Below are 17,181 nucleotides of genomic sequence, written 5' to 3' on the forward strand. Positions count from 1 at the left end.
GCAGAGATAATCATAGTGCCTCTATTATAAATTTGATAATGTATGAATTTATCTCAACCACCTGCACAACCTTTAACAGGAAATCTAAACCCAGAAAACTAAAAAAAAAAAAATCTATAATTTTCTTATTTTATCGTTTCTTTGTTTTGTAGATAAGTGTTAATAATAGGATTTGACTGAGCACCTCTGCTGAAACGTCTTCTTCTGTTCTTCTTCTTCGTGATACTCGACTTTCCCCGACCGTGACTCCACCCACACGTTAGCCGCTGCAGTGCAAATCAAACGCACCCCTGTCAGTGAGGCGGACTATTTAAACTGCGTTTAACCAGGCCGTGGACTCTTGTCACTCGTGTCTTTCTGTCATGAGGCTGATTCACAGGAAGTGTCTGGATATACTCGTCGCTGAAATGTCACGTGTTGTTACTTCATTTCACCACCAACGTCTGTCTGCACGTGAGTATAACATACTGCTGACTCGTGGTCTCTATGCTCTTTGCTAATTGTTCATCTTTACTCTGGTGTTATTCACAGAGCTTAGGTTCATCTTAGGTTTTGAATGATTGTCGTCCTCCAAATGTAGCTTCCATGCTCTTTTTGTCACAGACATTTGTGTAACTTAAACTCAAATAATCAGTCAATAACAACCACTTATGATGCTACTATGAAAATTAGGTCCCATAACACACACATGTTCCTTGTGGTTTTTAAGGTAATTCATGGTTGAATCAATGCTGTGTGTCTAGTGGGGCTAAACGATTTTATACAAATAAATAATTGTGATTATTTTGACTAATATTGCAGTTGAGATACGATTCCAGTTATGAGAGGGAATGGTATTTTTTACACAATTATTCTCATTTTCATTTGTATAACCTATTTAAAAATCATTACTGTGTGATATTTGTGCAGATCTGTGAGAAACAAGGATATTTTCATCTGAAAAATATGATGTGTATAGGCCAGGGCAATATTTAATCTAAAATGGTATTTTTCACACATTTTGGCTTTAAGAAACCTTTGGAAATTTCAGTGGGCCGTATTGAAATTTTGATTTGTTCAGCCCTAGTGTCTAAGGTAAATTTGGCTTGGATTTTGTAAGCTGATACAATCCTGATATCACTGTTCAACATGGGTGAAGTGATGTTGGATAGACCACCAGTGAATTCATCTCCTTTTATTTTGTAAACCAAATTGACATTGAGAGATTGTAGCAACATTATATTTATTAGACATTCTACAGTTGTTGCATCAACAAACAGTTGATATTCCTGTACATATGGATTTAAAAATAAAGTCTATGGCAATTATTATTATTTTTTTTTTATGTTAGAATGTGTACAGTTGAGGAACGTAGACTCATCCCACACATGGCTAGTGGGTCAGCTGGGTGCGGGTGGACAATTTGGTGATATATCGTTTAACTTCAATAATCGATACACCCGGGCAAATGACGTGATTTTATTTAATAAAATAAGGTGCTTTAAAGTAAACAGTCCCATGAGGGGAAACCTGTGCTGAAGTTACCTGGCTGAAGAAGAGGGAGATTACAGAGGGATACTGGTGGAGAAAACTACATAAGAGATGCTCCATCTACATTCAATACAAGGCTTTATCTTTAAATCCTGCAATTTTAGCTTTTTACAGACATTTTGTTTTATTCAGTGAGACGGATATTGTGATGTATCACTATATGATTGTTTTTCAATATATTAATTGTCACAATTATCACACTGTATTGTGATATTGGTGTTGTGGACCATGTATCATGAGGTACCCTGTGATTTCCATCCCAAGCTCACACACACACACAGACTTTACCTATGTTTTTATTTTTTTGTATCTGTAGCTTTTGTTTAAAAGTACCGCATTGTTTGAAAGAATTGTAGCCAAAAAGCCTTATAAGTCTGATGTGGAAACAAAGCCAAGCAACTCCACTATGCAGGAAAACATAAGAACTGGGGTGTAGAAAAAACTGAGGTGTTTTGGAACTGAGTCAAAGCAGAGGGAAGTTTGTTCAAAGTGCTGGAGCGCAGTACAGTAATGGAAAATACATACACAGGCAACAATGAATCATGGAGGCCATTGAAGTTTGAGGCTGTATCTCTGCAAATGGAGCTGGGGATTTGGTCAGAATTATTGGAATCCCTGATGCTAAGAAATACAAGCAGATGCTTATCCATCATGCAGTGATATCAGGGAGGCGTCCAAATGGCCCCACATTTATTCTGCAGCAGGATAACGACCCCAAACATGCAGCCAATGTCAAAAAAGACATGAAGGGAAAGAAGGATTTAAACCAGCCTACATCCTCAAAAGATGAAGGTTTTTATAAATTGGATAGAGCCATAGCTCTGGTAGCTCATCTGTCAATTGCCATTTTCATAATGAATGTGGATTCTTTCACTGCACTAAGGATTGTTGCGGAACTTCATCTTTTGCAGAACTTCTCCTCTGTACGAATGTGATGACTCACCTTCAGCAGGAGTTTGCAGGAGGCAGAGAAGTTTCCTCTGTAAAAGGAATGACTTTATTTTTAGCTTGTCACTTTTTTTGGCTGATTGATAATCTTAATTTTAATGCCTGTATTAAATCTTGCCTCCAGTCTGTGGGTGGAAAATATAGACATGGTTTTAGTGTTCAGGGAAAGATGTAAAAGAAAAGAAGGAAATCCAAGTGTTAACAGTTGGGATAACTTGGGTCTAGATCCCAGTAGTTCTTTATTGTCGCCTCTTTTTTTAGCTGTGCTACAATATACATGCAATCCACTAGGGAGTTGGTTGTAATCTGATACCAGAATGAAAACATATAGTGTAAATTGATCTTTGATAGATGCTTGTTTTTTCATTTATTGAATTGATGAATGAATATTCACACATTTGTTTATCAGTTATTGTGGCATGTTTTTCAAAGAGTCTAATAAACTTGTCACCCCCAGAGAGCACCAGGATTTTTCCCCTAATCCTGGTGATATCACTGCCTTATATCACTGGGTGTTAATGGGTCATAAGACAAATCGTGGGGGGAAGGGTGGCAAAATACTGCCCACATTTATACAGTAAAATGATGTCATGTTACATGACAGTGATCAGTCACTTGTTGAAATCTTTTTTTGCTTAGTGGAATTTGGTAAAAGGCAAATCAAAAGCCATTTTTCTGTTTAAACCAGCGCAACCTTAACTGAAGCACAAAATCAGTGTATTAAAGCTATTATTTCAGAATAAATGTAGTTTTATTGATTTATTGCAGGAAAGAAACAGGGTCTTACCTTTTGTGATGATGTGGCTATAGACATACAGAGAGTGATGAAGAAAAGAACATGACAGAATCCCTTGGTCCCTCCTAACACAACTATTTAAAACTTTAGGTAGAACCATCTCTACCATTTATTCATGTTGGCAGACTTGTTTTCTTTATTTTAATTTTTAGGTCAAACCAAGTTTGTTTTTTCCTCCCAGATGAGTACAGTTGTAAATGAGCTGCCTCCCCCTGAGGCTGCAGGGCCCCCTCGGTGCTGATTAGGATAATAGCTGCAAACAATGCTAAACCATGGTTTTAAAGCAGGAATGTGGTTTCCAGTGTACAGTTGGTGGAGACTGCACAACTAAACGATGTGATGCTGCCTCTCTGCGGTAGTAGCTGCGTACTGGTCTTTGTTTATGCTTCTGAAATAAAATGTAAACACATACGTGTGTCTGTTGGTGCGATCACATGTCCAAGTGCTCATTTCACTTTTCTAGTCGATTTTTGAGTCGACATTTCAGGGCTTCAATTTCTGTGGTTGATTACAGCCCTACTTCTCACCGGGGGATGTAGATGAGAACACCGAGCTGCAGCCTTGAATCGTGTGCTTCCTGTGACTGGAGCCGATCTTGTTGCTTCTGAACTTTATCTGCACCAATCACAGGAAAACATTGTTTTCAGTATTTCCAAACTTGTCATTTCTCACCCTGTGTGTTGTGATGACTTTGTCTTTTCCATAAATCTGGTTACGGTACTTAAAAGAAAGGATGAGATACAAGCTTTTCATCTTGTATATCTGCTTCACTCTCCCGTTGAGGTTGAAGTTGTAAATTATAGCTAGACCTGAAAGTGGGAATGATGAGGCTGCAAGCCTTTTTATAGTATTACAGAAGAATTATACGAATACATATCCATTATGGTCTCGGCATCACTGTGAATGCAACCCCGTCTGTCCACTTTCCACTCCATTTTCCCCTCATTCATGAATAAGACCACGAGATATCTCTTTTATTGGGGCCAGCGGCTCCTTCCCTATTTGAAAAAGGCATTCCACCATTTGGCTGATAAGATTGCCTCACACTTATATATGCCAATCCTTACCCTAGCTACTTCACACTCGGCCGCAAATTACAGTGGAAGCCGGAGGTCACGGTTTCGATGACACCAAGATAAAAAAAAACAAAAACAAGGAATTCTAAGGCCATTGAACTCACCAGCCTCTGCCAACTATTAGGAACAGAATCAATAACAAAGCAAAGTCTGCCTCCAACTTTCAATGTCTGACACGACAGGAAATGTGAAACAAACTCTTGACTGGAACCACTAGTCTGGAACCACTAGTCTTGAGGACAAAGGACATTCTTTTGTACACTCTGGTCAGAGGAGACCGTTTGAAAGAGAAGTTGAAAATCCTGAAAAATACTGTATATTACCTTGGTTGGATGCACAAATCTCCACCAGCCAGATTTTGAGCCAGTCAGCGAGGTGAGGGTCCTGATCTATGAGAGAGAGAAATGTTTCAGTTTTCAACAAAGTAGCTTGTTGAAGGTCCACTTTATAGGCGTGAATGACATCTAATGGTGAGACTGCAGATTATAACATATGTAGGACTCTTCCGCTCACCCCTATCTTTCCCATGCATGTTGTGGAACTGTGGTGGCTCTGTGTGCCAGAAAGGAAGTTGGCTTTTGTTCATCCTCCAGACAGAGTTTGTCTGTTCAGGCTGTTGCAGAAATAATGGCCTCTGTAAAGCAAGTCCCTTGCCTAAATGATGTAGGCTTATAGGGATAGAATATTCAATTTTTGCCAACGCACTGTCCTAAATCTTACACTCGGGTCCTTTTTAACGTGTGTGTATATATATATTTTTTTTATTTTACAATTTAAAACATTCATGCACAAACACAAAAAAATGAATTTAAGCAGAAAATGCAATTGGGAAAGCTGAGTACTCATGCCAATGTATGTGAGAGTTGTTTTTAACTCCACAGAACACATCTTGAAATCCCCTCATCTTCACAAAACCCTGCGTTTTAAGTCTCTTAAGTTTTATATTTGTGAATATAACTTAAAAATGTATTTTTGTGAGGCACTTTGTGGGTTTTATTTCTAATACAGGATAGTATACTAAATAAAATGTATTATTTATGAAGTCAGACTATCACGCATGGATCCTCTGACCCTTTGCACTGTTTTTGAATATCACTAAGATTTTTAAATGTCAAAAATGGTACCAGTTTGGTAGTCATAAATCACTAGTCACAGCAGAAATGGACATAATACGAACTACTTGTTTAAGCTAATTTTACCATTTCTGCACAACTGCACATCATTAACATAATTCCTCAGTCTTTCATACAGAAGGCTGGACTGGCAAATTCATCCACATGATTATGTGTAATTGTCCGCTGATCCCTGCGTTATTCATTTTATGTTAGATCAAAATATGATATAATGGTTGTCTGGATAATTTTACCGTCCAGAACATGGGAGGAATTTGTTGCAGGCACAAGGGTTACATGCATATTGGTTGAACCAGTTGTCAATCTGTCAAGCATATATTATTTTGAGTTTTTTGTGTCATGATTTTCACTATTGAAAGTGTTGAAGTGTTCGATTAACCAATAACCAAACAATTCTCTATGCACCCATAAATGGGTAGAGAATGTGTGCCGACTGTGTTGTAATTCTGTGTAAACAGTGACTCACTGACTTGTCATTCTTATGATACTGGCATGTTGAATTACTTTTGAGAGATGAACTAAGTGGTGCCCTTTTGGAAGTGATCCGTTGTATGGTGATGTTTGTCGGTTCTGAGGTTCGAAAAATGCATTCACTGCTTCATCTTTTTTTTGTGGCAGTTGGCATTATTGCCTCCTTCCCTTTCGTTTCTCTATATATACTTACCCAAGTAAATTGTGTCACATGACGTATTTTCCATCTTTGATGTTTTATGGCTCTTGGCATCCTTAACGTTGCAATATTGCCTCTGTTTCTTTCCTTCTCAGAAGTTCTTTTTCTTTTTCTTTTTCAACACACGGCATCAGCATGCTACTCCTTTGACAACACCATACCAACCCCAAATTAAATGAAAGGCAGGGAGTCACGAGGGACAGCATAACTAGTAATGTCGGGGAGTCCAAACAGCACACAACAACTCAGTGCACTGCCATGGTACGTCACTTCAGAGGCCCCATACCACCGATCCACTGTACTGTCATAGTACTCAACTTGACTGGTGGTGCCAGTACCCGTGTATCCACCAACAACAAAGATCTGATCGTAAATCACTTCGACGCCAAAGTTACTGCGAGTGGTCATCATGGGGCATACAAGGTTCCAGGTGTTATGCAGTGGGTTGTAGACCTCGGTAGTGTTCAGACGGTGTGTCCCATCACAACCACCAACCTGTCAAAGGAAAAGTATTACATCAATATATGGCTAATATGTACTTCTAAACATGGCTAGTGGCATGGATCAGTCACTAACAGTGTTAGTGTTTGGTCAGTTGATGAAAACAGAAAAGACAATATTTGGCATGCTTGAATTGCAGTGTTTTGTACGTACTGCATAGATTTGATCTGCAAGTGTTATGACTCCAATTCCACTACGCCTTTCGTTCATTGGGGCAATTACTGTCCATTGGTTGGTCTCTGGGTTGTAACATTCAGCGGTTTGCAAGCATTCATTCCCGTCAAACCCACCACAAATGTAAACCTGGACATGAAAAGAGACAGCAAATGAGCTAGAACTGTTCACACTACTGTTATTTTTCTGTATCTGCTCTCATTTCGCAAACCTTATTATGTAGTGTTGTGCAGCTGGCATCGCTCCTCGGATGGTGCATGGGTGCGATACGTTTCCACTGGTTGGCATCAGGATTGTAGCGCTCGGCACTGTTCAGCCGAGAGTGGCCATCAAAGCCTCCCATGGCATAGATGAACCCGTTGAGCTCTGTTGAACTCACATAGCAGCGGCTGTAGTACATTGGTGCCACCTCATCCCATCTGTGTGTGCGTAGGTCCAACCTGCTCACACTGTTAAAATACTCTTCCCGTGCAGAGCCTCCTAGACAATAAAGGTACCCTTTGAGAAAGACGGTGCCATGATAGGCCCGCGGATACTCCAAATTGTATGGTGCACTGACCCAGCTGTCACTAAATATATCGTATGCACAAATGGCCTCAACGGGGTTCTCACCACGCCAGCCCCCAGTGGCCAACATGATTGCATTGGGCAGACGAGGACGTGCAAGAGTGTTGCGTAAAAAAGACATGCTGTGTGTTTGGGTAATGTACTCAATGGTGTGGATGGCATCAGTGGCCATTAGCTTGCACTCTGCATTGGTCTCCACCAGCTCATTGGACAACACATTTGTTTGAATGTAATCTATGCTTGTCAAGGCCATCCGGAACTACAACAAAAACAAGAGGACATAATCTGTTGATTAAACCTAAAGGGCCAGTGGCATGTATAGACTCTACTGGTGTTCTTAAATTCAAAATAAATTGGCGAATCTAGGCTCAACATAGATTAAAAATATCATGACTGAATGTTTTTTGTACCTTAGACAAAAGGTCAACAATGTGCCTTTCTCGCTCTTCAGGGTTGTGTTCTATCCAGCGAAGGATGGCCTCAAACACTATGTACTCCTTCCTCACATTTAGATCATCTCTACCAAGGATTGCACTTAGCTCTTGCATAGAGAGATATAGGAATTCCTCACAGGGGAAAACCTCATCAAAGTGATCATTGATGTAGCGGTAAGCCCTGTCCCTCAGCTCAGTATAGAAGTAGAATTTAGCATACTGCCACATTCCAATGCAGTTCTCTCGTGAAATCTGCTCACAGAGGAAGTCTGAGCATGCTTCTGCAACAGCTGTCACGCTGAGCATATCAGCTGCTTGCATTAAGTCCTGCACGTTGTCCTTTGTCACATGAATTTGGCTGGTATATGCGTACTCCACAATGAGCTCCATTATGTCAGTGGACAGGCCGTTGATGTCTGAAACCTTAATGTCAACGGGCGACTGAAACTGGAAGAGAGCACTGTGGATCAAGATAAAAGAAAAACCAGAGGCAGTCAAAGTCTTTTTCGATGTATAAAAGCATTAAAACTTAAAAAAAAAAAAAAAACACTCTCAAATCATTGTCTACTACTAACTCCTCCACATGATGGTCTGTGAATTATTTTTTTTTGTTGCTATGTCAACTAGTGGAGCCGGGAATCGTACCTTCAACCTTTCCCGCTGAAAGACAACTTGCCCCATAGTTTAAAGTGAGTTGTTTCAGATTAAATATAAAGTGCAAAATATTAAATGTATTTACGTGAAGTAAGGACTGCAGTCAGACAGGATTATCCTGTGGACTTTGTATTCGACACCCTCGACTCTTATTATTGCGTCCAAAAATTTACCCCCCAGTCGATGCTTATCAAACGTTGAATGTGGTCTGGGGATACTTTGGCCTCTGAAAGTCATTTGAATTCATCTCTTGTCTCTCATGGTGTGTGTGTTAAGTAAACCTTTAATTTTACATCGTCATCATGACAACACAATCTGTCATCATTTCTGTTCAAACTTCAAAGTCAAATTAATATCAAAGGTAGGGTACATTCATTTGGTTGTTGTTATGCCGTCATTTAAATATAAACTTTACCTTTACATTCCACAATTTTCAACTTTGGGTCCATGTAATCAAACAATATGTCAGGGAATTTTGTGTTTAATTGGGAACACCATTAGCTAGAGAAAGAAACTTTAATTTTTAAACAATGTGCAATGACACAAAAACCTATCAGCTTAGAGATTCTCTGGCTCACGTCACGTCCTTGTCTGGCAAACGGACGCTGTTCAAGATGGAGGACACCCACACAAAAAAACACTGAAGACCACATAAATGCCCACCATTTTTTCCTGAGGTTTATTTTGAACGTTGGCAACAAGGCATATTTGAAGACAGGTTGTACAACATTAGACAGTTGGTCGCCTGAATTTAACGTCCTCCTGTGTCCTTACTCCTTTGGTGCGAATTTCTTGGCAAAGCATGACTTGCAGTAGAGCTCATCCTCATGGGTACACGCTGTTGTGCTGTCCAATCTCTTACTACAGTCCACTTAATATAAAGAAAAAAATAGAACAATTTATATGCATGAATCTACTCTCCAGTCTTCAGACAGGAGTATACAAGAGTGAATTAAGGAAAGCAATCATTGGCATTTGTTCACAAACATTTAGCTGCAAGTTTACCACAGACTATGCATGACATTTTAAAGTGGAATGCAGGCATACCCACTATGTGCTGTGTTGGCCCAGATAGCTGTTTGTCTGTGCAGGGGTGGACTGGGACAAAAATTTGGTCCAGACTGGCCCATTATAATCCGCGCGTAAATACTGTGCCAACTCGCCCCATTGATGTACATACAAACACGCAAGCCCTTGTGTGTTTGTGCTGGTCCCCGCCAGGCTGGCCCCTGCAGCAAACATCTCTGTCATTTTTGTACTTTTTTTTAAAGAATCGATCGGCCCACCGGGAAAACAAAAAACCTCCCTCTAACATATTAGGAAAACCTAGCTTCCACTGGATCTTAATAAGGACTTAGATGTCTGAGTGAAAACCTGTGGGTGCTCACTTTGCTTCCCAGATGCCAAATGCTCGGTATTCCTTCATGGAACAAGTTGAATTGTGAATAGAAGCATTCAACAAACTGAGACAACAATTACCTGAGAGCATGAATACTTACCACATTTAAAACAGAACTTGTGCCAGCTCTTCCCTTCGCACTGCACTTCTTCAGCCAAGTAGACAGTTTTCTGGCAGAGGCCACACTTGTTTTCTCCTCCAAAAGGCATTCTGTGCGGATACAGAGAAGTGGCTGTTTACGTTTTTCAGTCACTATTTGTCTAATGTTCAGTGTTGCTCAGCAGACTGAGGCCATCTGCAGCACTTCAGGCTACATACGACAATAACTATCAAAGGAGAAGAACCAGTTCGCTTTGAGACAAAACTCCTTTCCTTCTCTCTTTTCCCCGGGTCTTCAGGCTGTTCCTACAGAACTCTTTATACCTGACTGTAAAATGCAAAGTGCCTGCTGATTTGACTTAGATATCACTGAACTAAAATGACATCAGTATACACTCTGCATGGACATCGCACGACTTTCACCTCTTAGTTTCAAAAGTTAAAGGTTTTTCATGGTTTGGGATTATAACTTGCCTAACTAGATTGTTTGGATAAACAGGAAATTCCGGTTTGGTGGGTATGTGTAATTGAGCAGACCTTTTAAAAATAGTAAATTAAATGTTAAAAAATTAGTTTTCGGGGTCATTTCTTCTTTGCCAAATTGTTTACTTGGATGTTCTATTCATAAAATGTTGTTTTCAATTTATTTTCATAATCTCACTGCTGAAAATACACCCATGTGGTCCAAAACAGCAGCAGGATGTTTTCCAGTTGTAAAGTTCGGCATTTACATTACATGTCATTTAGCAGATGCTTTTATCCAAAGCAACTTACAAGGGAATTGAGTACAACCTGCCAGGGGTGGAGTTGAACTTGCGACCATGATCTCTATTCTATTCTATATAACCGCCTGACATTGTCATGGAATTTAATCCTTCAAACAGCCAAAGAAAAGGTTAACTTTAGATTATTAAAGATTACATTTATGAAACAAACACAGAAACATGTCTCAAACTTACATGTACATATAGTTTTCTCTATCCTAACAAATTCCACTTTAAACTCAACTCTTACTCACCTGGAATGAGGTTGAAAGGCTGCTTCTGTGCTTGTTTGTTGGTCAGAAGAGATGAGTGAGTGAGTTGAGAAGAGACACTTGCCTGATGAAGAGACGAAGAGGGAGGAGTCGACACATACTCAGAGGGAGTGAGATTTAGGGAAGGAAATGAGAGGAAAGTCAGTAGTAGTAGTTACTGGTGGACTTGGGAGTGTTTGGTTAAAGGAACGCATGCATTAAGTTGCTCAAACTTGTAGCACCCATGAGTGCCTTACTTACAAATGAACATACTTAATTATATAATGATAATTGGGACAGAAACAAAGAAAAAGAGAGTTAGCAGTGCCCAGAAACCTGATCTTTACATGTTTTGCTGGCCTGCAACTATGCTCACTGAAAGTACAAGTTTCAAAAACGGAAGCTCTTCACAATGAAAAGGTTGATGCCTTCAGGTGCATATAGAGAAATGCATTTTTAGATTTCAGACCTTGAGTGAAGTTCTCAATGGGGGTGGTGCTGCTGCTGCTGCTGCTGTTGCGATGGACAGTCAGACCTGCAATGGAGGGACCTGCCTTGGAAATGCATAATTTCCCAGATGTGCCAAAAGCCACCATGACCACACTGAGACTTCTCACTTTCTTACAGGAGAAGAAATTGAGAAGTACGTTATATGGAAGTCCAGGCCAGACATGTCAAACAATGTTTTATTTTTATGACCATTTACTATTATTTATTACAGTACATTTAGCAAATTGTGCTTGCAGTGTGCACACGTCTATTCTAAACTTTGCTGTTGACTGCACAGATGTGCACTGCTGCTGCAACGCGCCTCCGTTTGTGCCCGCTCTGCGCGTTTACGTTGACAAAGGAAGAGAGGGGCAATATTATCACATACTTTTAATCGTCGAGAATTTATAGATGATCATGTCAGCATTGGCCACATACACTGTTTAAAATAACAACAAACTTTCAAAAGGGCACTTGCTTGGTCCAGAGGGCAGTGGCAGGTGCTATAGCACCACCCAGTGTCTACCTGTGCATGCCACTGCTTGTCTCTGTCTGTCTGTCTGTCTGTCTGTCTGTGTCTGTGTCTGTGTGTGTGTGTGTGTGTGTGTGTGTGTGTGCGCGTGCGTGCGCCCTTTAATTTGACATCATCATGACAACACAATCTATCATCATTTCTGTTCAAACTTAAAAGTCAAATTAATATCAAAGGTAGGGTACATTCATTTGGTTGTTGTTACGCCGTCATTTAAATATAAACTTTACCTTTACATTCCACAATTTTCAACTTTTGTTTCATGTAAGAAAGCCCAAGCAGAGGTTCCATGTAAGAAAACAATATGTCAGGGAGTTTTGCGTTTAATTGGGAACACCATTAGCAAGAGAAAGGAACTTTTATTTTTAAACAATGTGCAATGACACAAAAACCTATCAGCTTAGAGATTCTCTGGCTCACGTCACGTCCTTGTCTGGTAACTGGACGCTGTTCAAAATGGAGGACAGCCAAATAATAAAAACACTGAAGACCACATAAATGCCCACCATTTTTTTTTTCCTGAGGTTTATTTTGTGTGTTGGCAACAAGGCATATTTGAAGACAGGTTGTACAACTTTAGACAGTTGGTCGCCTGATTTCTTTTCTTTTTGTTAAGTGGTTAGTTTAAAGATACGCAATATCACAGAAGCATGGTCTAAGTCGCAGGCCAAACAGGATTAACATTTTTAACAACTAAAACTGACTTATGATTTCATCAAAAATGTGACTTTAAACAGCCAGACCATAATGTTTTTCGAAACAAATACAAGTTTAAATCATTCTTATTAACATTACTGTCAAGCAAAATGAGAATATTTCAAATGTAAACAAACTGGTGTGATTTTAGGAAAGAATTAAAAACTAACATAAAACCATGACCTGCCCAGCATCTACTGCAGTGCATTATGGGACTTGTAGTATGACTGGTGTGTGTTCTATTTACCACCGGGCCAGGAGTGTGTGACAGAAGGACAGCAGCAAAAGGGAAAGGGAAGGTCTACAAGACAGTAGTGAGGCCAGCCATGATGTATGGCTTGGAGACAGTGGCATTGTCTAAAAGACAGGAGGTGGAGCTGGAGATGGCAGAGATGAAGATGCTGACATTTTCATTGTGAGAGACCATGATGGACAGAATTAGACTGGGAGGGACAGCTCAGATTAAATGCTTTGGAAATAAAGTTAGAAGACATAGATTTGCAAGAAACTGTAAAGTGCAGGTGAAACTGCTTGTTGTCTGCCTTTGTTGTTCCTTGTTGCTGCAGCGGGTGTGAAAGGGCAGAGTAACATAAGATGGGGACTGGATCCTGGAAGTGAATGACATATCAGAGCACACCACATGTCGGTCCTTTTGGGCTTCACTGGGAATGAGCCAGAGCCCCTGCACCCTGACCAAAGCCAAAACCCTTGGGCCCAAAGTTCTTTGCATAGCAGCCTGTGAATGACAAACATTGATGAAATACTGGCTGTCTGATTTAATTATACACATTTGTCATTGTAAAAGATGTTTTGTTTAGGAAATGATTTGTGAATCCATGTGTGATGTTTTTTCCACATTACTCAAATTGTAATGAAATACGTTAGAGGTATGAGTGACTGAGATTTTTCCCACTGTATGCCCTTCGTGATGCAATTTATCCAGGTTTGGGATTGTCACAATCAATGTCTCTCTTGCCCCAGTAACCGTGGTAACCACGTAGACCAAACTTTGCTTTTTTACTGTATGAATAAGTAACAAAAAAAGCTGGAAAATACAGTATACATATCCACTCAGACCTTTACAGTAGATCTCCCCATCTCGGTCAGCAAGGGTCGTGGACTCCAGTCCTTTGCCACATTTGGCACAACGAAAGCATCCCTTATGCCAGGACTGAGGAGAGAGCAAAGAATGAGGTTTGGTCCAAACAATTTACAGAGGACTGAAAAAATTTTTTGTCTGATTTGTCTTACGTTGCCTCCTCCGACAACCTTCTCTGCTGCGTATACTGTTCTGCCACATCGAGGACACTCATCAGAGCCTCCTGCTTTCTGAGCAAACTTGGAGGTGTTGGGGTTACTTGTTGGTTGATGAGGAGCTTGTCTGTTCCAAAAAAAGATAGGTGGCGATAGAAATATGGCAACATTTTATGTTTCATCCCTCTTTTATAACTTTTGATCTTGACATAATGGCCTTCATTTATCAAATGTGCATACACCAAAAAAGGGTGTGTACACGGCATTCATCAATATGGATGTTGGCGTGACATATCGATATTGATGAACACAATCAAATTTCACGCCAGATCAGACGAGGTGTACTCAAGTTTGAAATTGCTGTGGAAGTGCAGCAACATAATTGGTGGCAATTTTGAGGTCCAATTTTTTTTTTTCCTTTTTGACTTCCTTTGATCCCACTTTTCAGGCTAACAAATCATTTCAATGTCATAAACTCAAGGAACAAGGTCTCAAAACCATTAATATATGGGGGCGTGGCATTCAAATTCGGATAATTTTCAGCCGCCGCATTCGTCAAAGCCTGATCAGGTGTATGCCAAGATTGAGTGACATACGTGCAAGACTTGGCATACGGCAATATTTGCACCTGAATCTGCACTGGTTTGCACGCAAGTTTGATAAATGATGCTCTAAATAACCTTAAAGAACCAAAGTTAAGTGGAGATTGATGCTTTGCTCACACTACAGGCTTGATTCCAAGTCCTTCTCCTGTGTCCATACTCAGAGTGCCAGCTCCACCTCCGAATCCATACCCCTTTGGCCCGTATTTCTTGCCATAGCATGACTTGCAGTAGAGCTCATCCACATGGACAGCCACTGTTGTGCTGTCCAAGTTCTTCTTACAGACCACTTACAATAAAGAAAAAAATAGAACAAATTATACGCATGAATCTACTCTCCTGTCTTCAGACTGGAGTATACAAGAGTGATTTAAGGAAAGCAATCATTGGCATTTGTTCACAAACATTTAGCTGCAAGTTTACCACAGACTATGCATGACAGTTTAAAGTGGAATGCAGGCATACCCACTATGTGCTGTGCTGGCCCAGATGGCTGTTTGTCTGTGCTGGAGGGGAGGGAGGTTTGTCTACCTCCCTCTACCATATTAGGAAAACATAGCGTCCACTGGATCTTAATAAGGACTTAGATGTCTGAGTGAAAACCTGTGGGTGCTCACTTTGCTTCCCGGACGCCAAATACTCGGCATTCCTTCATGGAACTTTTTGTACTACTTTGTGAATAGAAGCGTTCGACAAACAGAGACAATTACCTGAGAGCATGAGTACTTACTGCATCGAAAACAGGACTTGTGCCAGCTCTTCCCCTCGCACTGCACTTCCTCAGCAAAGTAGACAGTTTTCTGGCAGCAGCCACACTTGTTTCCTCCTCCGAAAGGCATTCTGTGCAGATACAGAGAAGCGGCTGTTTACGTTTCTCAGTCGCTGTTTGTCTAATGTACAGTGTTGCTCAGCAGACTGAGGCCATCTGAAACGCTTCAGGCTGCATACGACAATAACTATAAAAGGAGAAGCACAAGTTCGCTTTGAAACAAAACTCCTTTCCTTCCCTCTTTTCCCCGGGTCTTCAGGCTGCTCCTACAGAACTCTTTATACCTGACTGTAAAATGCAAAGTGCCTGCTAATTTGACTTAGATATCACTGAACTGAAATGACATCAGTATACACTCTGAATGGACATCGCACGACTTTCACCTCTTAGTTTCAAAAGTTAAATGTTTTTCATGGTTTGAGATTATAACTGTTATTTTGCCCAACTCGATTGTTTGGATAAACAGGAAATTCCCTGCATTTTACTTTGAAATCACACATGGTAACAATCCTTAGATGTACCAACAGTTTTATGGGTATGTGCAATTAAGCAGACCTTTTAAAATAGTAAATTATGTAAAAAAAAATGTTTTCATTTCATAGTTTACTTATTCATAAAAAGTTGTCTTGCCAGTGGATTGGCACATTTTCAATTTATTTTCATAATCTGACTGATGAAAATACACCCATGTGGTCCAAAACAATAGCAGGATGTTTTCCAGTTGTAAAGTTAGGCATTTCAACCGCCTGCCATTGTCATGGAATGTAATCCTTCAAACAGCCAAAGAAAAAGTGTTCTTTAGATTATTATAGATTAAATGTATGTAACAAACAGAGAAACATGTCTTTTCTCTATCCTAACAAATTCCACTTTGAACTCAACTCTTACTCACCTGGCATGAGGTTGAAAAGCTGCTGCTTCTTTCTGTGCTTGTTCGTTGATCACAAGAGTTGAGTGAGTTGAGAAGAGACACTTGCCTGATGAAGAGAAGGTCTGATGAGAGGAGGCTGAGTGGACACCACACTGAACTGAGGGAGGAGTCGGCACATACTGTGTCAGAGGGAGTGAGATTTAGGGAAGGAAATGAGAGGAAAGGCAGTAGGAGTAGTTACTGGTGGACTTGGGAGTGTTTGGTGAAAGGAACGCATGCATCAAGTTGCTCAAACTTGTAGCACCCATGAGTGCCTTACTTACAAATGAACAATACGTAATTATTTAATGATAATTAGGACAGAAAAAAAGAAAAAGAGCGTTAGCAGTGCCCAGAAACCTGAAGTAAACAAAATGAAATGACAAATTTCAAGAACGGAGGCTCTTCACAATGAAAAGGTCGATGCCTTCAGGTGCATATAGAGAAATGCATTTTTAGATTTCAGAACTTGAGTGAAGTTCTCAATGGGTGTGGTTCTGCTGCTGCTGCAATGGACAGTCAGACCTGGAATGGAGGGACCTGCCTTGGAAATGCATCATTTCCCAGATGTGCCAAAAGCCACCATGACCACACTGAGACTTCCCACTTTCTTACAGGAGAAGAAATTGAGAAGTACTTTATATGGAAGTCCAGACCAGATATGTCAAACAATGTTTTATTTTTATGACCATTTACTATAATTTATTACAGTACATTTTGCAAATTGTGCTTGCAGTGTGCACACTTTTCTGTTGACTACCATACTATGTAGTGTTTTATCACTTGTTTGGTAATGTGTTAGTCTCGTTATCGTCGGCAGGACTGTCTGACGTTCTTATACATATTTCACTTTCTCATGGAAAAATAGCTGTGTTTGTCTGAGGAGTTACTTAAAAATGTGGTTTCCTAGAAACCACTGAAAGTGGGCAGAGG

The 17,181-nt window shown here is 40.2% G+C and overlaps 4 protein-coding genes across 5 annotated transcripts in view; 1 reads left to right on the forward strand and 3 right to left on the reverse strand.

The window, feature by feature from the left end:
- The first annotated feature begins 324 nt into the window (after positions 1 to 324).
- Positions 325 to 17,181, forward strand: part of nav1b (neuron navigator 1b) — a 76,301-nt gene continuing 59,444 nt past the window's right edge. For both annotated transcript variants that reach the window (XM_044024866.1, XM_044024867.1), the window contains exon 1: positions 325 to 453. The gene's annotated coding sequence lies outside the window, so the exon portion shown is untranslated. The remainder of the gene's footprint in view (positions 454 to 17,181) is intronic.
- Positions 6,325 to 8,720, reverse strand: LOC122767954 (kelch-like protein 10). Its single transcript, XM_044023533.1, has 5 exons — positions 8,569 to 8,720; positions 7,806 to 8,289; positions 7,040 to 7,654; positions 6,808 to 6,957; positions 6,325 to 6,648 (listed from the first exon to the last, which is right to left on the reverse strand). Exons 1-5 carry the CDS (start codon positions 8,718 to 8,720, stop codon positions 6,325 to 6,327), a joined length of 1,725 nt encoding a protein of 574 aa, XP_043879468.1.
- Positions 9,136 to 11,607, reverse strand: LOC122768693 (cysteine and glycine-rich protein 3-like). The gene is made up of 4 exons (XM_044024872.1): positions 11,466 to 11,607; positions 11,000 to 11,117; positions 9,983 to 10,092; positions 9,136 to 9,354 (listed from the first exon to the last, which is right to left on the reverse strand). The coding sequence occupies exons 1-4, from the start codon at positions 11,590 to 11,592 to the stop codon at positions 9,254 to 9,256; spliced, it is 456 nt and encodes a 151-aa protein (XP_043880807.1). The 5' UTR covers positions 11,593 to 11,607; the 3' UTR covers positions 9,136 to 9,253.
- Positions 12,513 to 16,366, reverse strand: LOC122768692 (cysteine and glycine-rich protein 1-like). Its single transcript, XM_044024871.1, has 6 exons — positions 16,231 to 16,366; positions 15,300 to 15,409; positions 14,690 to 14,858; positions 13,965 to 14,094; positions 13,791 to 13,884; positions 12,513 to 13,449 (listed from the first exon to the last, which is right to left on the reverse strand). Exons 2-6 carry the CDS (start codon positions 15,406 to 15,408, stop codon positions 13,373 to 13,375), a joined length of 579 nt encoding a protein of 192 aa, XP_043880806.1. The 5' UTR covers position 15,409; positions 16,231 to 16,366; the 3' UTR covers positions 12,513 to 13,372.

The sequence above is a fragment of the Solea senegalensis genome, linkage group LG4 (genome assembly GCF_019176455.1).
Source record: "Solea senegalensis isolate Sse05_10M linkage group LG4, IFAPA_SoseM_1, whole genome shotgun sequence".
NCBI lineage: Eukaryota > Metazoa > Chordata > Actinopteri > Pleuronectiformes > Soleidae > Solea > Solea senegalensis.